General features: G+C 45.0%; 1 protein-coding gene across 4 annotated transcripts in view; it reads right to left on the reverse strand.

Moving 5' to 3' along the window:
* The window catches only part of SLIT3 (slit guidance ligand 3), a 617690-nt gene that overhangs the window by 209949 nt on the left and 385949 nt on the right, over positions 1-21792 (reverse strand). For all 4 annotated transcript variants that reach the window (XR_011144002.1, XM_068960054.1, XM_068960053.1 and 1 more), the window contains one exon: positions 4514-4585. Coding sequence is in view for 3 of the 4 variants with exons in the window: in XM_068960054.1 (XP_068816155.1) it covers positions 4514-4585 (72 nt within the window). In the remaining variant the exon portion in view is untranslated. The remainder of the gene's footprint in view (positions 1-4513; positions 4586-21792) is intronic.

Genomic DNA, 21792 nt, shown 5'->3' on the forward strand with positions numbered 1-21792 from the left:
CACTAAAGGGGCCGGAGTTGCATGGTGGACTTCCATGCGCGGTTTGCTGCTGCAGACTCCTAACAACACACTCAGCCTTCATTCATTCATCTCGAAAAGCAGTGAACTCAGGAAAGAGGATTTTTAGGCTCTGTCCAGGATTTGAAAGCTTTGAAGCTTGGGACAGGAGAGACACTACATGAATGCAAGCCAAGATCTCCATTAACTAAGACGATTAACAACAAACTTGCATCTAAGCCGTTCGCTTAGACTAGCTCTGTACATTAAGAATTCATTTGCTGTTTTCTTTTTCTAATACAATACTAACAACAGTCCTTTTAGGATAAGCTCTTGCTAGGATAAACAGTTTTGGGGCGGTAAGTTTTTTCCGCAGAAAATCTGCAATGAACAAAAAGTGTTCAAGCGCCAACCCTTCTAGCTGAAGGGTGAGGAGAAACAGCTTTTACAAGACCAAACGAGGAAGACGCTCCAGAAAAGCTGCCAACAATGGCTCATAATGCTTCCTCGCCTGTCCACACGGCACCGCTGCCATGTTACCACGCTGTTTTCAAGCTGCTTCAGTGAGACAAAACAATAATAAGTAAATTAAAAGGGGTTGCTGCTAAATTGAGTTCTGTGTCTTACTGCAAAATGGATCCTAAAAATACTACTATTGTTCAGCACTTCCACACTAATGGCAATAGCATGACCGTCAGCGCGATATTAATAGTTTATCCAGTTCGCCTGGACACGTTGAGTCACTTTGGAATTAACTCCTTTTGCTCGAGTATCCTACGAGATCGATGGTGAAATTCTGAGCTCCGACAGAGTGTTAGCTCCTCTGCATCTCCATTCTGGACGTCTGACTGTCAAGCTACCGGCTAATACGTTTCTACTCTACAAAGGAGCAGAATGTCTTATCGCCACACCCCACTAGGAACACCGGACAATTATTTTGAAGAATTTTTGTTTTTTAATAATCTTAATTTACTTACAGCTACGCTAATAAATATTTTTCAGTAATACTGTTATTGTCAGATATTGCCACAGGACATAAATAACAATTAAGTGAAGCAGAGCAGAAAACCTTTTCCTACCAAAAATGACACTTCGGTCACTGGAAATTTCACATCAATTTTCCTTGAGTTTTCTGCACATTTCTATTTTGACAGGTCGTAATTTATTTAAAATTTTCTGTCAACTTCCACAAATCATGCCACTTCTACATTTTATTACTGTTTAAGTGGTTGCACACACCTTCTTTCTGTGTTCTGAAATGCAAGAACAAGCCTAACGAAATATGTTTTATTTTCTTACAGAAAGGGGAAAAGAAAGTATGCCAATGAAAAAATCCCTACCTTATCAACAGATAAAAATAAAACCTATGCAGGAAGCTGTACAGAAAATTTGATGCAAAATGCAAAAAAAAAAAAAAAAAAAAAAAAAACCAAACCTGCCTCAGTCCAAAACTACAAACAAATGAGGTTTGGGTAAGTATGTCTGTTCTGCATGTCATTTGTCAGACAGTGGGCAAAGATGATCAAGAGAAGGCACCAAAGCACTTTATTCTCAACATTTTCACAGGTCTGTTTATCCAAATCCTGCAGTCACTGGTAGTGCTGGGCACCTGCATTATGGTCTACACAGGGCAGAGCACAGGACCAGAGCCATCTTTCGGGACATCTGAAACACTGAAATTCATAAACGGAGAAGTGATCCAAAGACCGTGTCTGTACTGGGCATCACAGTCAGTCCCTGGCTCCGATCCAAGCTTCAGCTGGAGTTAGCAACTCGTTGCACTGCCCCCAGGGATTATGATGGTAGCACAAACCCATGTTAAAATACGTTTAGAGTACTGTAATTTGTTACAAATTTCAGTCTTGTTTTCATTTCTGGCTCTGCACTGTGTGTTGGTGTAGGAACTTATTCATATAACACTGAAAAAAGAAAATGAAAGTACAAGTGTGTATTTGACAACCAGAAATAAATAATAGGGACCGTGAAGTGCTCTTTAATTCTAAGGATAACTGCGTAACATCCTTCTGCTCCCACACCTACCAAAGCACCAAGCTCCTTCCTTACACTAATGGTTTCTGAGTTCAAGCTGAAAGAAAAATGCAATCCAGAGACAAGTGCTTTAAAAAAAAGTGTTGTTATTTCATTTTCTGGCTAACACTAAGCATTTTGTCTCTGCCCCAAGTAATCTACAGAATTTAGGATGTAAAGACACGGGTGTGGAGAGAAGCGATGCCGAAACGTAAATGTTTGGTATAAGAAGAGTCACAAGATTTCAGTGAGTCAGATAAAAAATACACTTTTTTGTACTCTTGCAAATTTCAAATAGATAACTTAGTTTTTGCTAGAACTATTATCTATTTGCTACATTTTACGTTATAAGTTAAAATATATTTGCATAAAATACACATAGCAAGCTGAGCTCTGAGATGTTATCTTGATGTCCTTTGGTTTCTCTTGTTAATACTCTTGATGGTTCAAAATGCTTTAGTTTTTTAACGATAACGACTGTTGTACAACTGAAGATATTACATCCTCTCGGGCATTAAGCAAACTTATTTTGCTTGAGAGAATTAAATGCTCAAACTTTCTTTGAAGAAAACCTTAGAAACAATTTCAAGTTAGGTTGGAAGTACACAGCTCAAATTTTGTGACCACAAAGAAAAATACCTTTAGAAACAGATAGTATCAGTCTATTTTCCCTTCTCTTCCAATTAAGAATTAAGATTGATTTTTCCTCTAGCAGCATGTCTGTGCTGCAAATTAAAAATGCATAAAAGAACTGATTATGATGTATTTTATCCTTTTCTTCTCCCACCCACAAATAACTGCTCTAGAACTAAGCAATTATAAGCGGAGAGGTAAGTAATTCAACATTTACTACGTTCGAGGGAGCAGAAACGCATTCCTAGCAATTTTCTCAGCGCCTAGAGATTCCAATATACTACAAGAAAGGTTCCCTTTATTTTCCAGCCTATCTTAGCGAAAGGTATAGCACAGTCTAGTGTCAGTGGAGGACTGATTCACTCTCTGCAGGTATGGGAAAACAGTCTGGCAAAAAAAAAAGGCCAACTTTATAGGAGGCCATGATGTTTTTGTTTCCTTCCTTTTCTTTCCATGCTGCTCTCAGTCTGACAGACAAGTAAAACTTCATAGTGGCAACTCACTACTTTTTCTAAAAAAGGCTGTTAATATAGAATTCAGAAAATACCCTTGATAAAATCAGTTCCTAGAGAAGAAACTCTTCAGATACCTCCTGTTAGCTCAACACGAGCAACGCACAACATCTGACCAACGTCCTAGCGCGAGGCAGAGAGAGACCAAAGGTGCACGAGACGATCGCATTCAGCAAACGAGCACAAAAAACCCTCAGAGGTCATTCAGAAAGCGGACCTTGCTCCTGCAGAAATTGATGGCAAAACCCCTTTTCGCCCAAGCTGGAGACGGCCCTGGGGGAAGCGGTCCCGCAGCAGCAGACGCGTGGTTGGGAAGGTCAGGTGAGCAGCATCGTTGCTCAGCCCAAGGGATGGGATGGGACAGGACGGGGCGAGCCCGGCGAGCCTCCCGGCGCCCGCGTCCCTCCGGCAGGGGCCTGCTTCGCCCACCTAGCGCTCGCTATTGCGTACCGCTTAACTTAACGGTGAGCTTCCCAGCAGCCCAAACGCGCCTGCTCTGCTGCCTTCAGCTGAATAGCACGTCACTACCAGACCAGTACTAACTTCACTTCAGTAGCTCAGGGGTTGAATTTAGGGGTGCTTTTTTTCCTCTCCATTTCCTTTCTTTGGCTTAGAAATGCGTGCTTTTGGAAGGATTAACGCTTTCAGGGTCGCAGAATAAACTTTCAGGTAACGGAGAAGCCTTTATCAGTTTGCACAGTCGAACCATATCCTAGCAAAGGTCTCTCTATGTGAATAAGTAACTGTCAGGAACAAGCAAATTATCTGCTTGGATACAGAGTCCTGTGCAATATCATCTTCTACATTACCATAAATCTGCTGTGCTTTTTGCCTGTTAAGAGTCAGGTTTTGCTGTCAAATCCTGTCCTTTTTCGGTCTGGGCTGCAGCTCTGCGAAGTTCGTGGTGCACGAAGCGCACGCCGTGGTGTCACTTAGCCCCCAGCGCAGGATCCTCCCCAAAACCAATGGCTGCACCGAGCGGGGCTGCCAAGCCCCCGTCTCTCCTCCCTCCGGCACACCAAACACCCTCCGCGCAGCTCTGCGCTGCGGTCCATCCGCAGACTCCTCGCGCTACGCTCGCCTACGAGGCTGGCGCCGGCGAGCCCGGAGCAGGTTGCCGGCCCCCCGCGCCCCCACGGCGGCCGACCTCCGCGGCACCGCGCCGGCCGCCTATTGTGGTTTAATGAGCCGAAACCCCGGCCGGGGGAGAAGGGCGCGACCGCGCGGTGCCGGCGACGCGGCCGGCCGGGGGGCGAGCAGCAGGCGCAGCAAGCCCCCGGGTTGCGCCCCCGGGACCCCCCCCGCCACCGCCACCGCCTCGGGGACCGGCCGGGTCCACTCACAGGATCTCCAGGTCGCGCAGGGCTCGGAAGGCGCCGTCCTCGATGCAGCTGATCTGGTTGTTGTCCAGTTGCCTGCAGGAAGGAAGGGAGAGGATGAGGGCTGGCCACCGCTGCCGGTCGCCGCCGCCGCCGCCGGGGTGTCCCCCACCCCCTGGCCCGTCCCCGTCTCCGGCCCCGGCCCCGGCCCCGGCGGAGCTCAGCCCGCCGCCGCTGTCTGCTGCCTGACGGAGCCGCGCCGCCCCGCGCACTGAAGCCTGTCAGGTCTCAGTAAATATTAATTGCGCCTTTTTTTTTTTTTTTAAAGGCAGAAGGGAGTAATTTCATTACATTAGGGCATCCAATCCATTATGAGCTTTTACCGTCATGTCACTGAAACAATTTCATTAAGCGAAAGGCCTGTAAATCAGGGGAGGTCACCGGGCCGCCCTCCGCGACCTCCCAGAATGCCTTTTTTCCCTTTTACTGGAAGTTGGAGTCCTCTGTCCTGACGGTACTAAATCTCCGGGCTTTATCTGCCCAAGAGCTGCGAGAGTGCGCCGGGAATACACCAATTCCAAATTAGACTCGACTAATCTAATTTTATAGTCTTTTTATTATTCTAAGCACCACATGTCTGTGGCGGTTCGATGCGGCTCCGCTTTGTCAGTGGCCCCATCTGGTAGCCCGCTCCCTCCGGAGAGGCTTCTGGCTAAGGCGGGCTCTCCCCAGCCGCGAGGGGGGAGCGCGCCAGCGGCGGCGAGCACGACGCGCGCGCGCACCAAAAAGGCTGCTTCGCCTTAAAATGGGTAATTTAATATCTGGAACGGGGAGGTCTCCCGTTTGTTGGCCTGCACATGTACAATTTGAACGCGTTTTACAACGTGAGTGGATGGAGCGGCGCGGCCGCATCTGTCCCTTTTGCCTAGAAAATTAAAGTTAAGAGCTGCAATTCAAAATTCAGGGATCGCATTTTCTGACACGCGATCCTTTAAATTTTACGCTTGAAGAAATAAAGCTATGTACCTACTTGCATATAATACAATGTCAAAAAAAAAAAAGATAGTTGCATCCTCCCGACTTATTAACCCCCCGCTTTGCATAGCGTACAGCGTAGATTTGCTGAGGCAGGACACATTTATACTGTGTGTGTAAAATGCCACCAATAAAGACACAAAGATTTCATTGGGAGCTTCTGGTTGCTGGTTTGGGGAATTTTCCGGCTGCACATAAAACAACATTTAAAATATACACGTGGATAGCAAATATATTACACCTGTGCAACAGGAAGTTTTGCCAACTTCTTTCCAATTATCCATTGTACATTATCTTCGCTCTAAGCAGACATTTGTCGCAACGACTTTCTCATGCCATAGTAATAAAGTATAGAGTAAGTACTATATTACAATTACTAAATAAAAATGAAGTATCTTTTGGTTAGAAAGCACATGGCAATACACAGGTTTTAAAGCAACAGCTGCAAACATGATCTTCATGTGCCCCTACGTGGATACGGTTTCATGTACTAACACTGAGCATCTTGAATACGTATATATTTGAAGATTATAGGAAACTTATCCCTGGTAACGCAGTCCAGTCTCTGTGGACGTCAGGCTTTTCATGATTTCAGCGCATGAGAAATCACAGAGACTGCAAGACCTACTAAAAACCTTAGCAAGCATAAAGCCAGCTAAGTTTTCTCATAGCTCTCATAACTTAGGAGAACATGCTGAATTTGGCAAAACTTCCAGCAACGTCTCTTAAACTGACAGGTACCGGGATGTAAAACCACCCAAAAGGGATTCTTCTGTAGCCTGAGAGTTCACGTATGCTTGGCATACACGCGTACGTAAGCATACACATACCCACTTACGTTCTCCCTGCCTCTTCCACCACCCCACAAAGCCGTTAAAGTCTCCGTATTTTTGGCTGCTGGGAGGATGAAGTGGCTGCCGAGTGGCTTCTTCTGGGATCTCTCTTTCATTGTGTGGGTTTTTAAAAATGTGTTGCTCAGATAGAAAGGACCGTGGATTTCAGGAGGAATAAACTTAAAATGGGGTTAAATATAACACAGGTTGCACAACTAAGTACTTTACACTTCAGCTGGCTTTATTAAATATAAAGCTGGCACATGACGAAGAAAAAACAGCAGCAACTTGAGAACCATCGCTTTCTTTTCTTCTGAAGTGAAGTACTACATGTTGCCTATTTTTGAGTTACTTTGTAATATTGATTTTTCTGCCAAACTTCCTAAAATAAGCCAAGCGCGCTAATCACTAAGCCTTCTTAGCCACGAACGCTTATTCATGAAGGCATGTGGCATATTGCTTTTTAAAAGAATATTATTCTCACAGGTTGTTTTTTGTTGAGAAAGTGTAACGACTAAATCTCAATCACATTTCTGTAGGTGCAGCCATGCTAACCCTAACGACCACGTTCAGTTCACGCGATTAACCCGCAGGACCACCGTAAGGGAAACCACCAGACACCCAGAAGACGTGTGCTTAGCAGGATGGTCACTAAATGGAGAAAAAATCACTAGGGATGTCCCTTTATACTCAATATACCCGGATTGTGTGTGCCCCATAAACTACATCCGTACAGTCTCTGGGAGGCATCCCCACGTTTAATGCTTCATGACGGGAGTCAGAGCTGGTAGCTCCTGACACCTACCACCCCCAAACATTAGGTCTGCGTTTAAGGCACGAGAACTCCTCCTCAAAAACCAGGGCAATTATTAGTTGTCCTAAAAGTAAGTATGTCTGACTGCATTTAAGAGCCTTCACCTCCCCATTTGCTTCTCAATACGTAAAAAACAGAAATGCTGTTTATTTGCATTTGTATAGCACCCTTGTGAGTGATTAAGCCGAGACTGGAGATCTGAGAGCTCAAGGGCTAAAGGACTGCCTTCCTTCCGAAACAACGTGTCATTTTAAACTCTGGAGAAAACCTGAGCTGTGGCCGTACAGAAAGTCCAAGGCAGGTGTCAGCACACACTTTTATACCCATGCAGAGAAAACAAGAAGCCCATGACATGGGCTAGCAGCCAGACAACATATGCCAAACGGGTATGCTGTTCAACGCGCACAGGAGACGGGCCCAGCTTCAGCTGAAACGAACACCTTATCGGAGTAAAACTAATCATACACGGTGAAAGTGAAAACAGAGAATTCTACTTTAAAAAGACTTATAAAACCAGTATCCAGGAACAGCTGGCACATGTATTTCCTCCAGGCGCTCACTACGCAACTCTTGTTTCCTCTGATCATCACAATGTGATCGGAGCTTCAACGCTCAACGCCACTGGCACACGTACCAGCTACTCCAGGCTCAAAGGTCATCTCAGTCAGTCAGCAGTAGCACTTATTCCGATTTAGATAGCGCTTCTGTTCATCAGTGTTCAGATCCCTCCTAGAACACCTTTTCCTCCTCATTACTACAAACAGGATGTTATGCATCAAATGGCAAAAAAAGTCAGAAGAGACAAGCTCAGATTTTAGACGCACTTCTGCAATGGACAAAGTCACGTCTTACGCCTCCGTTCACTCCTGCCTTTCGAAGGAATGCAACTCCAATCTCAGACTTTATCTAAACCTTCCAAGTGATTCAATTGCCTCTAAAGAAAATAAGTGCTCTCATGCTGAAAAAGCGAGCCACTGCACTCAAAAGACACTATGCCACGAATGAAACTCCAAAAGCTGAACTGCGTGAAGCAGTGACGTATTACAAAAGCTCCAAGCCAAGGTGTGAACGAGGAAACAGTACCACACTTTACCCTGAGCTTCCAGGTTCCTGCTAGATGAGATGCATATCTAACACGGGTGAAAGCACGCTTTGCGGCTTAAAAGCTAAACGCTGAGACACAAAGCGCAGGACTTTGGCTCCGTGACGTTGTCAGAAGTGTCGCTGGCTGGGATGCACGCCCGGGAAAGCCAGCAGCACGCGGGTGATTGCATTACCTCCTCCGACCTCGCCGCGGAGGCTCCCGGCGCTGAGTCCTGTGACAGGCAATTAGCAGCCAGGCAATACCGCGAGCTACAAAGAGCAACGCAAGACGCCCTCAGAGAACGCAGCAGAAAGCACTAGCTCGCGAGGAGAAAAAAAAAAAAGCAGATATTTGGGGTTTAGGTGAAGCGTGAAACAGACACCTGCTTGTAAAACAGTGATAGGAGGTGCGAAATTATTTGGGGAAGAAGGCACCCTTCATACAGTAGATATGATGCCATGTGTTGTTACAACCTTGGCTAGGTAATCTCAGTTTTATTAACAAGCAGTAAAATTAATTATGTGACCAAATTATATGCAACTGATTATCATTTTCTATCTCTAAAATTGACATTCTAAAGCAAGAAATTGAGACACATCACCATTCTATAAAATGAGAAATTATTCTGCATCCTAATAGCTTCATATCACAAGCTATGCTACGGTTATTTAACCAAGACGCCGCATTAACTGCTCAGCACACAATTCCCCTGACGGTGTATCACACTGCCTTATCCATTTGGATTTATACGCTATCTGTCACACTTGAGAGTTACATTTAAACAAAATTTGGAAAGAATAGGATTTTACACTGTTGATATTCTTTTGCCATTTAAAATAATCATTAAATAACAGTGGTCGAGAATCTTTGCTTACAACAACAAAGAACAGTTATTTAGTTTCTGAATGCATTCATGAGACAAAAATCCCCAGCAACAAAGTTAATGTAATTTTTATCATGATACTGGATTTAACGTTAAAAAAAAGCTGTCCTAGAATATTAAATAATTGAGTTCATTCAGGGTAAAAATTTCTCAAAATGAAATTATGTAATTTTTCCTGGCATTAAATGATAGCTAATGTTTCAAAATCTACTCTTACACTACTAGCCGTCTTTCTTCAAATAACACCATCTACTCTGATGCCACATATAATAATTTTCACTATTTTTTCTGCCATACTCATACACGTGAAGAAGAGGGCCTTTGCGTATCAAACATTGCACCATAATGAACTAAATGATCAGTGTTTTGCACTTTTTTTGTTTTACTGAGGGATTTATTTTTCATTTACAAACATTACTGAGACCACTGCAGAGCTCAAGTGTTAATCTGGTTTTTAATTATACTGTAACAGTAGTTTAATTAATATTTCCTCTTTACACATTATGTCCAGAATCTACTTAAATATTTAAATACCAGCCTGTATTAACATATATATAATAAACACTTTTCAATCATCTTTAATTCTTATATTTTAGAATTCTAGCACAAAGAGAAGTATTTTTAGGAAAACAGTTGCACGTTCAAGAAACGTCTACTGTTTTAAAAATAAAAACACAAAATTATATGAGAGCCACGTTATTTCCTATCTAATGAAAGACTATATCGCATATTTAACCGAAAGCATCTATATTAAAGGTATTGTCTTACTAAAATATTTTAAATAAAGGATTTTTCAACAGCTATTTTCACAGGGAGGTAAATCCACTGTATCTTATTCTTCAGAGAACTGTTGCTAGATAAAAATGGATTTTGTTAATCAAGTGTCTCAGCTTGCGCAACCTTTTCCCCCAATTCTAAAAGAAACTGCAGGCTATACGCATTTGCTTTCCTGTAAAGTTTACTGCCTATATACTGGGGCTTTTCAGTATTCCACAGGAATTAGAAAGACTCTCTGGAAAGACACACATCTATCGTCCAGCTTCAAAGCCAGTCTTTACAAAACTGTTCGGATGTTAGTAATTCAAAGAAATTGACCCCAAACATCTATGTAAAACTTCTCACATACAAAAACCAAAGGCCCTATCCTTAAATCAAATTGGTCAGAAAGCACCATAAATGGCAAAAGATGACACTTTAAGCTAAACTAAAGTCAATGAAATTGAAATAACATAAAAGTATTTCAATGCTGTTTTTAATACATTTTTCACTTTTATTTTTTAAGTTTACTGAAGCATTACTAAAACTCATTCTTCAGGGACTTGCTTGCATTAGAAAAGTTATAGAATTGATACATTAAATTAACATTGAAATAATTCTCCAGTGGAGTACGCTGGTGGTGTAAAGCACAGATGCCTGAGCTGCTGTGATCGAGCTGAAATCTCCCGCTGGGGTTTTTTCAAGGGTTCCAAAATTCCATTTTTTTAAAATGATGTGGTTTTGCCAAAAGCTAGGGATGAAGCATTATTTATTGGTAAATAAGGAGGGAGCGGGGACTGACTGGGAGGGGAAGAGCTGCTTATAAATAATTACTCTCCAAACAACAAACTATTCGAAAGTATTAAACATTTGCCCTAACTTTTTTTTTTTATTATTACTTTAACTCACAATTCAAAACGCTGCTGTCAAGAATAGACATCGCATCAGGTTCAGGCAAATGAACATGCAGAGCCCTCCTGCCCCTTCCGACACGAATAAACACACGCGCAAGCAACATCTCCTTTCAACATCAGGGGCTTGAGGACACGTCTTTTTTTTTTTTTAAACTCTCTCTGGTAGCTGATGTCACCAACAGCGCATACCAAGCACATAAATGGCTGTCGCCATAGCGATTGGGGCAGGTTTTGCAGTTTCCCTAGTTACTCTTGACTGATAACCATCTGTTGTTCCTCGCTGCCATAGCCCCAAAGGGGAAAAGGGGAAGGAATAAGGCAGATGAAATAGGTGTCAGAGAATATGAAAGTTACTTAGGATGCTGTTTTTTACGTTTTGGGAAGGTTTGCACTAACTTAGATATTTACTGTTTTATTTATTTTTTTAAATTGAATGCCATGTACAAAGAAAAGTTCTGATCCCCAATAAGGTCAACAGGAAAGTCATTGCCAGTCGCACACTTCATTCATAGGAAATCAACTCTAGATTAGGGATGATACTATGAAACTGTGGAAAATCTGAAACTAAGGTACTTGTAGAGAAAAGAATATAGAGAAATTTAATTAATATAATTTTTAATGTGAGAACCTGGGGACAGAGGAGGTGCAGGAGGCTGGAACCACCCGGACGTTGAGGATTGGAGGAGGATCACGCCAGAGCTGCTGCCTCCCGCCCCGACCTGCACACCTCTGTGGCCATCACTTACGGTCCAAACACGAAGAAGTCCATCCCCTCCCTTCAGCACGTCTGCGTGGTGCTATGAAACATAAAGGTCTAGCGTGCACGTAGGGACCAGGCGCTCCCCGCAAGCACCGCTCCTGCAGGAGGGCATCGCGAGCGTCGCTCCACCGCCAGCGCCGCCAGCCCGGCTGCCCCACGCACGCGTCCAAATGTGTATGAATCACACAACCGCTGTTCACATATTCCCCACGTACCAACACGGTATTACTTACATGGAACTAACAGCACATAAGTCACGCTCGTTTTGAAGAAAAAACAAATAAGCCTCCGCAGGCTAGCTATTAAGGCAGATCAATATAGCAGCACGCAGCTAGGGTTGGGGTTTTTTCCCGTGGTAATGATCCTATGCATATGTTCCATACAGTATCACACTCATTAGAGCACCAAAACTTCAAAAAATGAAGGACACAGACCGCGTCATCCCTTAATACTAAAACGTGTATACACTGACAGTCGTCGAAGGCACGCTAAACTTGCTCTGTGCTATCTGCATTTCTGAAACGTGCCTTCAGCAGGCCAGAGGGCTGCAAGAAATTCAAGCGAGTCGAACGAAGAGAGGGGGGGATGCTGCCCCGCGGTCCGGGAGAGGAGCTGTCGGAGAGGCGCGCCGGGTTACCAGCTGCCCGGGGAGCTCGGGCCGCCACCAGGAGCTGCCCGCAGGCTGCCCGCCGGCCCGGCTCATCGCCGCCAGAGCTCAGCAAACAGGCTGGGCGTGCGCAGCCACCGGGGATGGGGCTGGATGCCAACATACGCTGCCAGGATAAAGCAAAGTCATTTCACAGGGCTGCTTAGCAAAAAACCTGTTAATTCTGTGTCTCGTTGATTACGCTTTTTTATTTTAAAACATTTACCAAATGCAGGTCTGAGAGGAAAACTCGGGCTCTCATGCCCTAGCCTTTAAGAGGCTTAGATTTTTTTTCAGCAAATACGAAAATTACATGATGAGATAGAGGCTGTTGCAGAGCCAGCAAATGTGGCAGACCTTAGCAATTAAGAGAAGGTGAACTCGCTCCAGGGCCAGACACCCAGCAGCACCTCTTTTAACCAGTTAAGAGCATGACAGAGCAAAAAGAAATTTTGACATTTAGTCTGCAGACATCTATCCCCTTTAATATTACATACTACCTTATATTAATTCTATCGCCTGCAGTCAATCAGGGACTTGAGATATGTTTTCTAACTCCTAAAACAAAAATTAAGAGGGAAAAAAATACCAACTAAGGTAAATGTGAATCAAGTCACAGCAGCGAGTCAGCCTTGGTTACAAGGTTGTTCAAGCCCCTACTCCAGGGTGAGGCTGGGAGTGGGAGAGTCTGCTTCTGGCTTTCTTGATTTCGGGTTGTGGTTTTGTTTTTTCACCCCTTTTTTCTGCCTCAGTAGAAGACTGTTCTCTCTTACACCGATTCAGCAACAGCAGCTGTACCTTAGAGGCATAAGGTTAAAGTATTCTACATTTATCTGTTGTAGGCCACTGAACAATCAGAGAATGACAAATATGGGTTTTCGACGACATCAAGACAAGGAGCCATTTAGTTCAGCTACAGCTTTCTCTTCTTCATTGCCTACCTGTTTGGGCATTACCTAAGTCAAAGGTTTTGTTTTTAACATGTAAATGCTCGGAAACGGCTGGGGTCCACATGCCACAACTTCTGGCTCCTCACTCCGACTACATGCTACCCTACTTTCCCAGTGCAAGTGTATGCGACTTCTCACGCCTACTGAAATAAAGAATCAGACCCAAGTCACAATCCATAACTATACTCCTAAGGCTGCTGTCTGCCCATTGATACAAAAAGCTCAGGCAATAGATACCATAAAAACATTTGAGAACTGCTTTCCAGGGGTTGCTTCATCGTACACGCAGTGTCCTGCTCGTCTGGTTGTTTTAAACGTCTTCATATTTGTAATTTCTTAGCATTGCATCTCATTTTGGACACCATAACCGCGGCTGACTCTTAATCAACACTAGATAAGCATACGGGCAAGTTTAGGCGAGACGGTGCTAAGGGTAGCAGAGAGATGTTTGCATTCATCCTGAAGCATCCAAGCATTTCATGGCATTTGCATCAAACTTCGTTCTCACAACTCAAGGCAATGAACTTTAGTCCCTCATCCAAATTCCCACTGGAATTACTTCTTATGGTCACAGCTCTGACTCTGTTCTTCATTGCCCAAAATCTGCTTGTTCTCTTGTGCAATTTCAAAGAAATAACTTAACATACATGTGCTCTGGATCTTTGTATTAACCACTTAGGCTATAAAATCTCTGATTAAAGAGTGAGCTCTTGCTAGGTACACTTATATATTTATTTATATTTGCACTATGCTCACAAAAACAGTACTGTGCCCTTCCCTGGGCACTCTGTATGCTGTACAGGAGAAAGCAACTAACTCTCCTGGTATCCTGAGAAGACTAGTAAAGGATGTAAATAAAAAACATGCTACTTTGTTATTAAGTTAGGGCATAGTCTGCAAAAAAACCTTTCAACTGGAGGCTGTTCTGGACCATCCGAGTTGAACGTAGTCAGCCATTAACTGCTGAACTTTTGCCAAACAGCCTTCTCCAGCCTATTGATTCACTGAAGATGTGGGAGTGATCTTGTCCTGTCTTTCATATGGCGAGCTCAGAGGAGGAGCAAACTTCATTTCTCTCTGTGTTCACAGCCTCACAGAAGACTCCTGATCAGGGCAATCTAAACCCTGATGATTTCTCGTTTTTAGTCTTGCTGAGGGATACAAAGTCCACTCCCTGAAATGAAATGTTTGTTGGGAGGCTCCGTATGAACTGAAGACCCATCCATTTTCCCCCAGCAATTATCCAGCTTCAAGTTAATCATCCATGCCACATTTTATAAAGAAGGTGTCACACAAGTAATGCCTTTGTGACTTGTGTCCTCTCCTGTCATCCACTCCTCTCCACAAGTCTATACTAAATCGCAAACACCTGCTAAATTCACCTGCATTGTTAATAAAAGGCCTTTACCTGCACAAAACCAATCAAAGCCCAAAACGTTTCAGAGTATCTAAAGAACGTAAGGGGCTAAGAAAAAACAACTAAAAGAATTAAACATAAAAATGAGATAAAAGAAAACCTAGAAAAGATGATGGGGAAGGAATGAAAGAAAACAAATAAATGATCTAATGATCTGATCTGTCAAATGGGAATCAAAAATGATGTTGCTGTTGGTCATCTTTGGACCTAGTTAGGATAACAATTTTGAAAAGCTTTGAAGTGCTACGGAGATACATAGTAAATTGTACCACAGTTGACAAAAAGCAATTTTGTTTGATTGCTTTCAAGCCAGCCAAATTCATGTCATCTGTGAAATGTTTATCTCCAGGGCAAGGACAGCAATCTATCCTGTAGATTTATGTTTACAAGCATTTTGGAACAAATGTTCCTATTTGAACAACCATATGAACCATAAGCATCCAATATCCTTGGATCACTACATTCAGTTTTTGTTAGCAGATCTTTAACTGTCTGAGCAATAATCTTCTACCAAATCAATGTGGCACTACTATATATCCTGAAGGAACTGGGCAGAAAACATATGCGACAGCTCTTCCACATATTCACCAGGGACGGCTTCTTTCCACCTACATGAAACGGGAGGACTACTGCACTTAATTCACAGAAGCAAATGGTCTTCATCTATTTTTGGCATTTATATGATCGCTGTAGAATTCGAGTCCCTCACTCTTTAATAGATTTATACATCCGCCCTGCAGATGTACAGCTGTCAGCAACACACTGAGGTTTTATAAAACGTCAGGAACTGAATGCACCCCTTCCAGCTCCACTTACCTACATCATGTCTAAATTAAAATATGCTTCCCTAGCCTCAGGACACTTAAAGTACTAACCTAAAGCACAGATCATGGGAGAGCGTGTATCAAAAGTGCTGAAGATCACTCACTGCAATGGATAACTGCAATGGATAACTGGTGATGATGCTACCAGTGACGCACAGTACCTTTATAAAGACAAAAGGTAAAACAGGTACAATAGTGTTAAGGTTTTACTGAATTGCAGTATCTCTACTTAAAAGCGAAGACATTATCAAAAAGTCCTGTTGGTGCCTGATATCATCACGTAAGCCTAGTTCGTGTGTAGAACTTAAAAGCAGCCTAAGAGGTACTGAAGCATTTCTTCCAGCTTTCCTTCTGGATCACTATTAGCTTAGTGAGATTAACTGTTGGACAGGGAATAGCCTGACCCTGGATCTGACGCTTCACAGTTTAGAAACCCCAGTGTCAAGGGACAACTGTAACCTCCAAGACAACACGCACTGCCAAAACAGGACGATAGGTCTGCTCCAAAGAGCTTTGTTCCAGCTCACAGAAGATTCTAGTAAAATAACTTTAAAATCTATGTTCATCTATGGAATGCAAGACTTTTAATTAGCAGAAATTTGAAAGAATTTTTCCACTCACTACTGGTAAAAACAGCTTCATGAAATAACTGTATACCTATTTAGAAAAGAAAAAATACATATAGGTGGTTTATTACTAGAAATATGGCTAACGATTAACTAACTTTACACCTTACTACAACAGTGTTGCAGATGCTGGTTTGTTTATAAAATGTCCTATTACAGACTTCAATATTTTTCTGCGCAAATTGCTTTTTATTTTTTAAGAAAAATAATTCATTTTTAAAAGTAACAGCCTCATCCTTCAGGTCATCTTAGACATTGTAATTTCTTAAATATAAAGAGCTACATGTCTAAATTGATCATTCAATTGATATTTACTTATTAGCCATTCAGTAAGGATTCTCCAAGACTTAAAAAATTGGAGCCATTAGCAAAAAAGCAGCTTAAAAAGTTAGCTTAATCAATAAGACTTTGAAACTTTCCTGCTTGCTGGTAATTTTGTTTTAATCTTTCCTGTCATCAATCCATAAATATATTCACAGCAGAGACAGGCAGTTCCCTTGCCAGGACTGGCATAACAAAAAGGAAGTCTTGCACAAGAGAATTCCCATTCCTTAGGAAGCTTGGGTAGCAATTTTGGATCAAAATAGCATACCAGTTACCTTAACTGACCCTTTTGACAAACTCTCTGATGTCTAATTCATAACGACATGTGAAAGCACCTTAATAAAACAGGCCGAGAAGAGCCCTGTCCCAAAGTTTTCTTTCCTGCATTCAAAGCAACTAATCTTTTGTACGTACATAAAGAGGACACCTGCACAACCTTGCCGGGACACTATATTTCTCCCATCCTTCTCAGTCACGCTACTGAGACGGCCTGCTCACCTAACTCAGTGACAAGGACTTGCTGCTTAACCTCTCCACGCCCGAGCAGTAACTCTGAATTCAGCTTTGCAGCAGCTCCACAGGGGCAAGAGCCACACCTCTGAAAAGCAACACGTGTTCAAGGCAGAGCTTAAAAAATAAATTAGAACAGAACAGAACAGAACAGAACAGAAGAGCAAAAAACCCAAACCCAAGAACTAAACCCCAAAACATGCCCGTAACTGCTAGCCCACTGTTAATTCACTCAATCATTCCAGGACAATCACTTGACCTCCTTGCAGCAGTCATCTTCCTCGTAGGTTTTAAAAGCAGGGCCTAATCAATAGAAGATGTGACACATGAGCTGAGCTTAAGTGTATAAATTACACAGAAAATAAATGGAGGTGCAAGGGTGAAACTCATGGATGGGGCTACCAAGGGGTCATGAAAGAAGGTAGACGAGAGAAGAATCCAAACTCATGTCTGAAGCTAACTTTCACACAGAAAGATCCATTTCCCACTGCACGGCACGACAAGAATTTTTCAACTTGTTTTAAAAAGAGAAATGTTTTGCTGCACTGAGAGTTAGTCTGGTTATGGGGAGTTGTATGTCCAACACCCGGAAGTGTGGCAAGAAGCTTACAGGAATCTTGATGCAAACCATTTGCATTAAGAAATCTTGTGTACCATGTCTCACTTTTACATAAGCCTATCATTTTATCAGCTTAAACAAGTTAAATTATGACTTTTTCTTTTTCTTTCTTTTTTGAAAAAATAATTATATATTCCAGTATTACCATATCATGACTGCCTTGCAGTTAGCTTTGACTGACAGGATATTGAGGCAGAATTATATAGTGAAATATTCTTGATCGTTCTTGAAAGCTTCATGTTCTTGCAAAAGAACAATCAAGAAATCCTCACTTTCTCTAGTAAAATGAGAGAAAGGAAAAAGAATTGTAAGTGAGAAAACAGCACGCTGCACAAACTGCGTATGCATTATCATAACAGCGTTACTGCACTCTCGTTCAATGACTTGGAAAAATAACTTCAAAAAGAGCTTTAAAAAAATTAGAAAAGACTGAAGCAGAGGTTACTTCCACATGAAGACAGAATTATCTCATTTGTTTCTTTGACGTTTATGGGTCTACCAAAGGGTAAACAAAAGCAAAATTAGATCCCATGGGCTTTTGGTTAAAAAAAAAAAAGGAAAATGATATTCTGTAACAGAAATCAGCTGTACAAATGAGCTCATCATGGAACAGCCCTTTCTAAGGCTGCTACCTTGCACTCTCCCTGTGTCACCTGGTCTAAAATAACAGGATTTCTATCCTTGTCTCCCTCAAAGCTATTTTACCAAACCTGCTCTCAGATTTACACCCAGATAATCTACTTTCCACTGCTTCTATTCATCTCATAACTGATATTTGAGTGCCAGAGCGCCCTTGGTGCTTCACTTAAAGTTAGATCTGTATTTGGAAGGAAACATTAAAGACGCAAGCCCAAACGTTATTCCTCAAAACCCAACAAGACTCTCCACGCGATCCTCTTAATACCCACGCGTGACTTTCACGACCTGGGTTTCTTCTGTGGAGCTCTGCAAACGATGCCGCAAATTAGCTGCTTAAAAGGACGGGATAATATTCCTTGCTGCATAAGCATTGTGCGCATGTGTTTGTATAAACACAATTTATGATTAAAGGACTAAAACGCAACTGTGCCGTGGCAGTTCTGTTTTTTCCCCCTTAAAAAACCCTTTTCCTTTGGAGGCGTAATGATTTTGTACGGAATCGAACTGCAGGCGGCTGTGCTTTCCCGCGGCCGCGCTGCCTCGTGGCGCCAGCCCAGCGCAAGAGCGCGGCCAGAGCGCAGGCGGCGGGGCTCGAGGACGACCGAAATCGGTCCCTTCCTGCGCTGCCTCGGGCAAGAAACGGTCACGGGTTTGGGGTGAACGCCCAGCCCTGCTCGCCTGCGCCCGCCGCGGTGGGGTCGGGACGCCGGCAGGGCCGTCCAGTCCCCTGCCAGTCCCCGAAATTAACTGCCAATGACCGCCTTCTTGAGAAAACACAAATCCGCCTGCTTCCCTGGTTTGCGTCCAGCGTTTTCATCGCTTTTAGGCGATCAGATCGAGCACGATAATCACTGCGTTACCCCCAAAAGTTAATTTAGAGCCGAGGAAGCTCTGTTCACCCTAAAAGGTGCCAGAAACGCAGGAGCAGAGCGGCCCGCCCCCAAAATGAAATACCGCAACGTAATGCCGGTGCAACGGTGAGGCAGACAGACCGCCGAGCGGCGGGAGCCCGCAGGCAGCTCGTCTCTCGAGGGCTCCTTCGGAGCAGCACCTGGTTCGGGCCAGACCTGCTCCGGCCGCGCAGCACAGCCCCTCGCCGCCGCCCGGCCTCGCGCCACGAGACCCTTTTTCTCTCCAGGTAGAAGACACGGGTTGCTCTAAAGAGCCGAGGTGGAAACGCAGGAAAAACACGCACGGTTTTAACTTTGTCCAGCCGGAAGGGTCAAGGAGGAGAAGGCAAACTTGGCTGCGCTGGCGGGTCGGCGCTGAGCTGCTGCCGGTGGGCGGCCCGGGCCGGCGGGGGCGCGCGCCCCCGGCCCTCCACCCCCGGCGCAGCTCCCGCCGGGCGCCGCTCAACGCAGCGAGGCAAATCGCAACAGCAACAGGCCAGGAACGGTGCGGCTATCATAAAAACGACGTAAATTCTGAGTTTGCCGTGGCTATGAAGCTTTTTAGAATTATAATTAAAACCAGCGCTATTTTTTGTTGCCGGGGGAGGGGGGGGGGAATAAAAGCCGCTTTGACAACCAGGGACGAACGGCACAGGAAATTTTCAACAAAGGCATTCAAAATTCAGGAACGACCCAAAGGAGAAATTATCTAAAGACAAACTGCAGGCATAGGTTAGCCTAAAAAAAGGTACAAAACAAAGAAAATGCGATTTTCACGCTATTTCCACCGATGTCACGTTCCATTTTCATCAGGTCTGACATCAAGAGGCCGGTAAGCGCTGCACACAGGCTGTGTCGAAACCACGCTATTTGCTGGGGCTGGTTTCCCTCACAGGGGCTTTCGCCAGGCTGCGAAAACAGGAAAGGGCCAAACCTGCTGCCCCCGCGACTTCGACACCAAAGCAGGGCCGCCGCACAGGCGCCACCGCAACGGGCAACCCCGCTTCAGCGGGGTAGAGGAAGAGCGGGCCCCGAAAGCCCGGAGCAGAGCCCCGCGAGATAAGGAAGCGGATTAAGCCATCCCTGCAAATATCGGCACCACGCTGACTGCAGCGCGTTTCGGACACCAGACGCCGCGGGAGCTCAGAGAGGCGCTAAACTGCCGCTGCACCTCCCGCGCGCGCGGCTCCGAGCCGCCCCTGGGCGGCGGGAGAGCCCCGGGGGCCGCGCGAGGCTCCCCCCTTGCGACTTGGGCACAGGGAGCTCGGGGCCCCGTGCAAACGTTGACGCCAAGCGAGCTATATCCAAGCTAACCCACCAGACTCCCCAAACTGATTTTTCACCGATTTTTTTTTTTTTTGGGGGGGGGGGGGGGGGGGGGGCGCTGCTGAGCGGTGCAGGCCGTTCCCGCGCCGGGCTGCTTTCCGACGGGGGTCCCTGTCGCTCTTCAAGACCGCCACTCGACCAAGGAAAGCGCACCCTTTACAAGATGCGTGATGCACGTTTCAGGAGAAAAGGAAGGAAAAAAAAGGCATTTATGCTTGTCTTAAGCTTACAGGAAACACTAAAAAATTCATGGTTTGACTGAAAATGTGATATTGAAAACCGTACGTATAGCACTGGGTATACTGAATAAGAATCAAAACTAGGGATAGCCTCACTGTGGAGGTATTCAGCTCTGATTTTTACCAAAATGTTAAATATTTTAAAAATATTAAACGCCACCAACACATATAACCTAAACTAGTACATGCTGTTTGCTTATGTACTTTGGGTAGACCCTCTTAAGAGACATTTCAGCTCTTGTCCGACGTTTTACGCAGGGGAAGGGAACCGAGACTGCACCTTTGTTTTCTGGGGACGATGGTTTGGCTTTTAAGGAGCTGCTGGCGTCAAGCCCAGCACCGCGGGCGCCCTCAGACCAGAAACACTGCCTGCCCCGCGACCGGGCAGCAGGACCGAGGCGACAGCCGCCCTGGCGAGCGCAGCTTTTTCGTTAAAAAAAAAGAAAAACTCAGCGGCGCGTTTTCCATGCAAACGCAATGCCAGACCCCCCCGAACTTCATTCCTCAGAAGGCACACTGCAACAAAGCTACTCGTTGCGTTGTGGGAAGAGACGTAGGCGAAAGCGCCAGGAGTGTCGCGACACCTGACTGCGCGACGGTCGGGGCCGCGGGGCAGAGCGCGCGGCTGTCCGGACGGGAGGAGAGTCGCCTCCTCTCGCCAGGAGCGCTCTCGCCCTCCGTCACCCCGCGGGGCGCGGGACAGGGCAAGGTTTCAGCCTCTGAACTCCCCACAGGTTTGCTCTTGGCTGCTGGTTTCTACGGGACAGGGCTAGCAGTAGGGCGCCTTCAGCCTCAGGCACGAAAACGCCCTTCCTCCAGGTCTTCCTGCGCTTTCCTCCGAGTTTCACTGCCGGGTAGGACAGGAGAGGGCGTTTCGAAACATCGGGGCAGGTAGGGGCTGCAGCTCAGCGAGTCACAGCGGAGCAGACCAGAAGAAGAGAGGGGACAGCAGACGGCTGCTCTACGCCCCACCGCCCCGGGCGGAGACGCGAGAGGCAGCGCGGCAGGCAGCCCCTGCGAGGCTGCCTGCGGCTCCCAAGAGGCACGGCAGGCAAACCCGCTTCCCTAGCCCCGCTGGATCACAAAACGCCCGCTGCCGAGGCGCAGGCTCTCTCCCCCCTTGCCTGCTTCTGCCCGCCTGACCGTCAGCGCGCGCGCCCTGCCATCACTCATCTCTTCTTAATGAGGCAACTGCGAAACGCACGCTTTCTGCA

This window comes from Struthio camelus, chromosome 13 (assembly GCF_040807025.1).
Source record: "Struthio camelus isolate bStrCam1 chromosome 13, bStrCam1.hap1, whole genome shotgun sequence".
Lineage (NCBI taxonomy): Eukaryota > Metazoa > Chordata > Aves > Struthioniformes > Struthionidae > Struthio > Struthio camelus.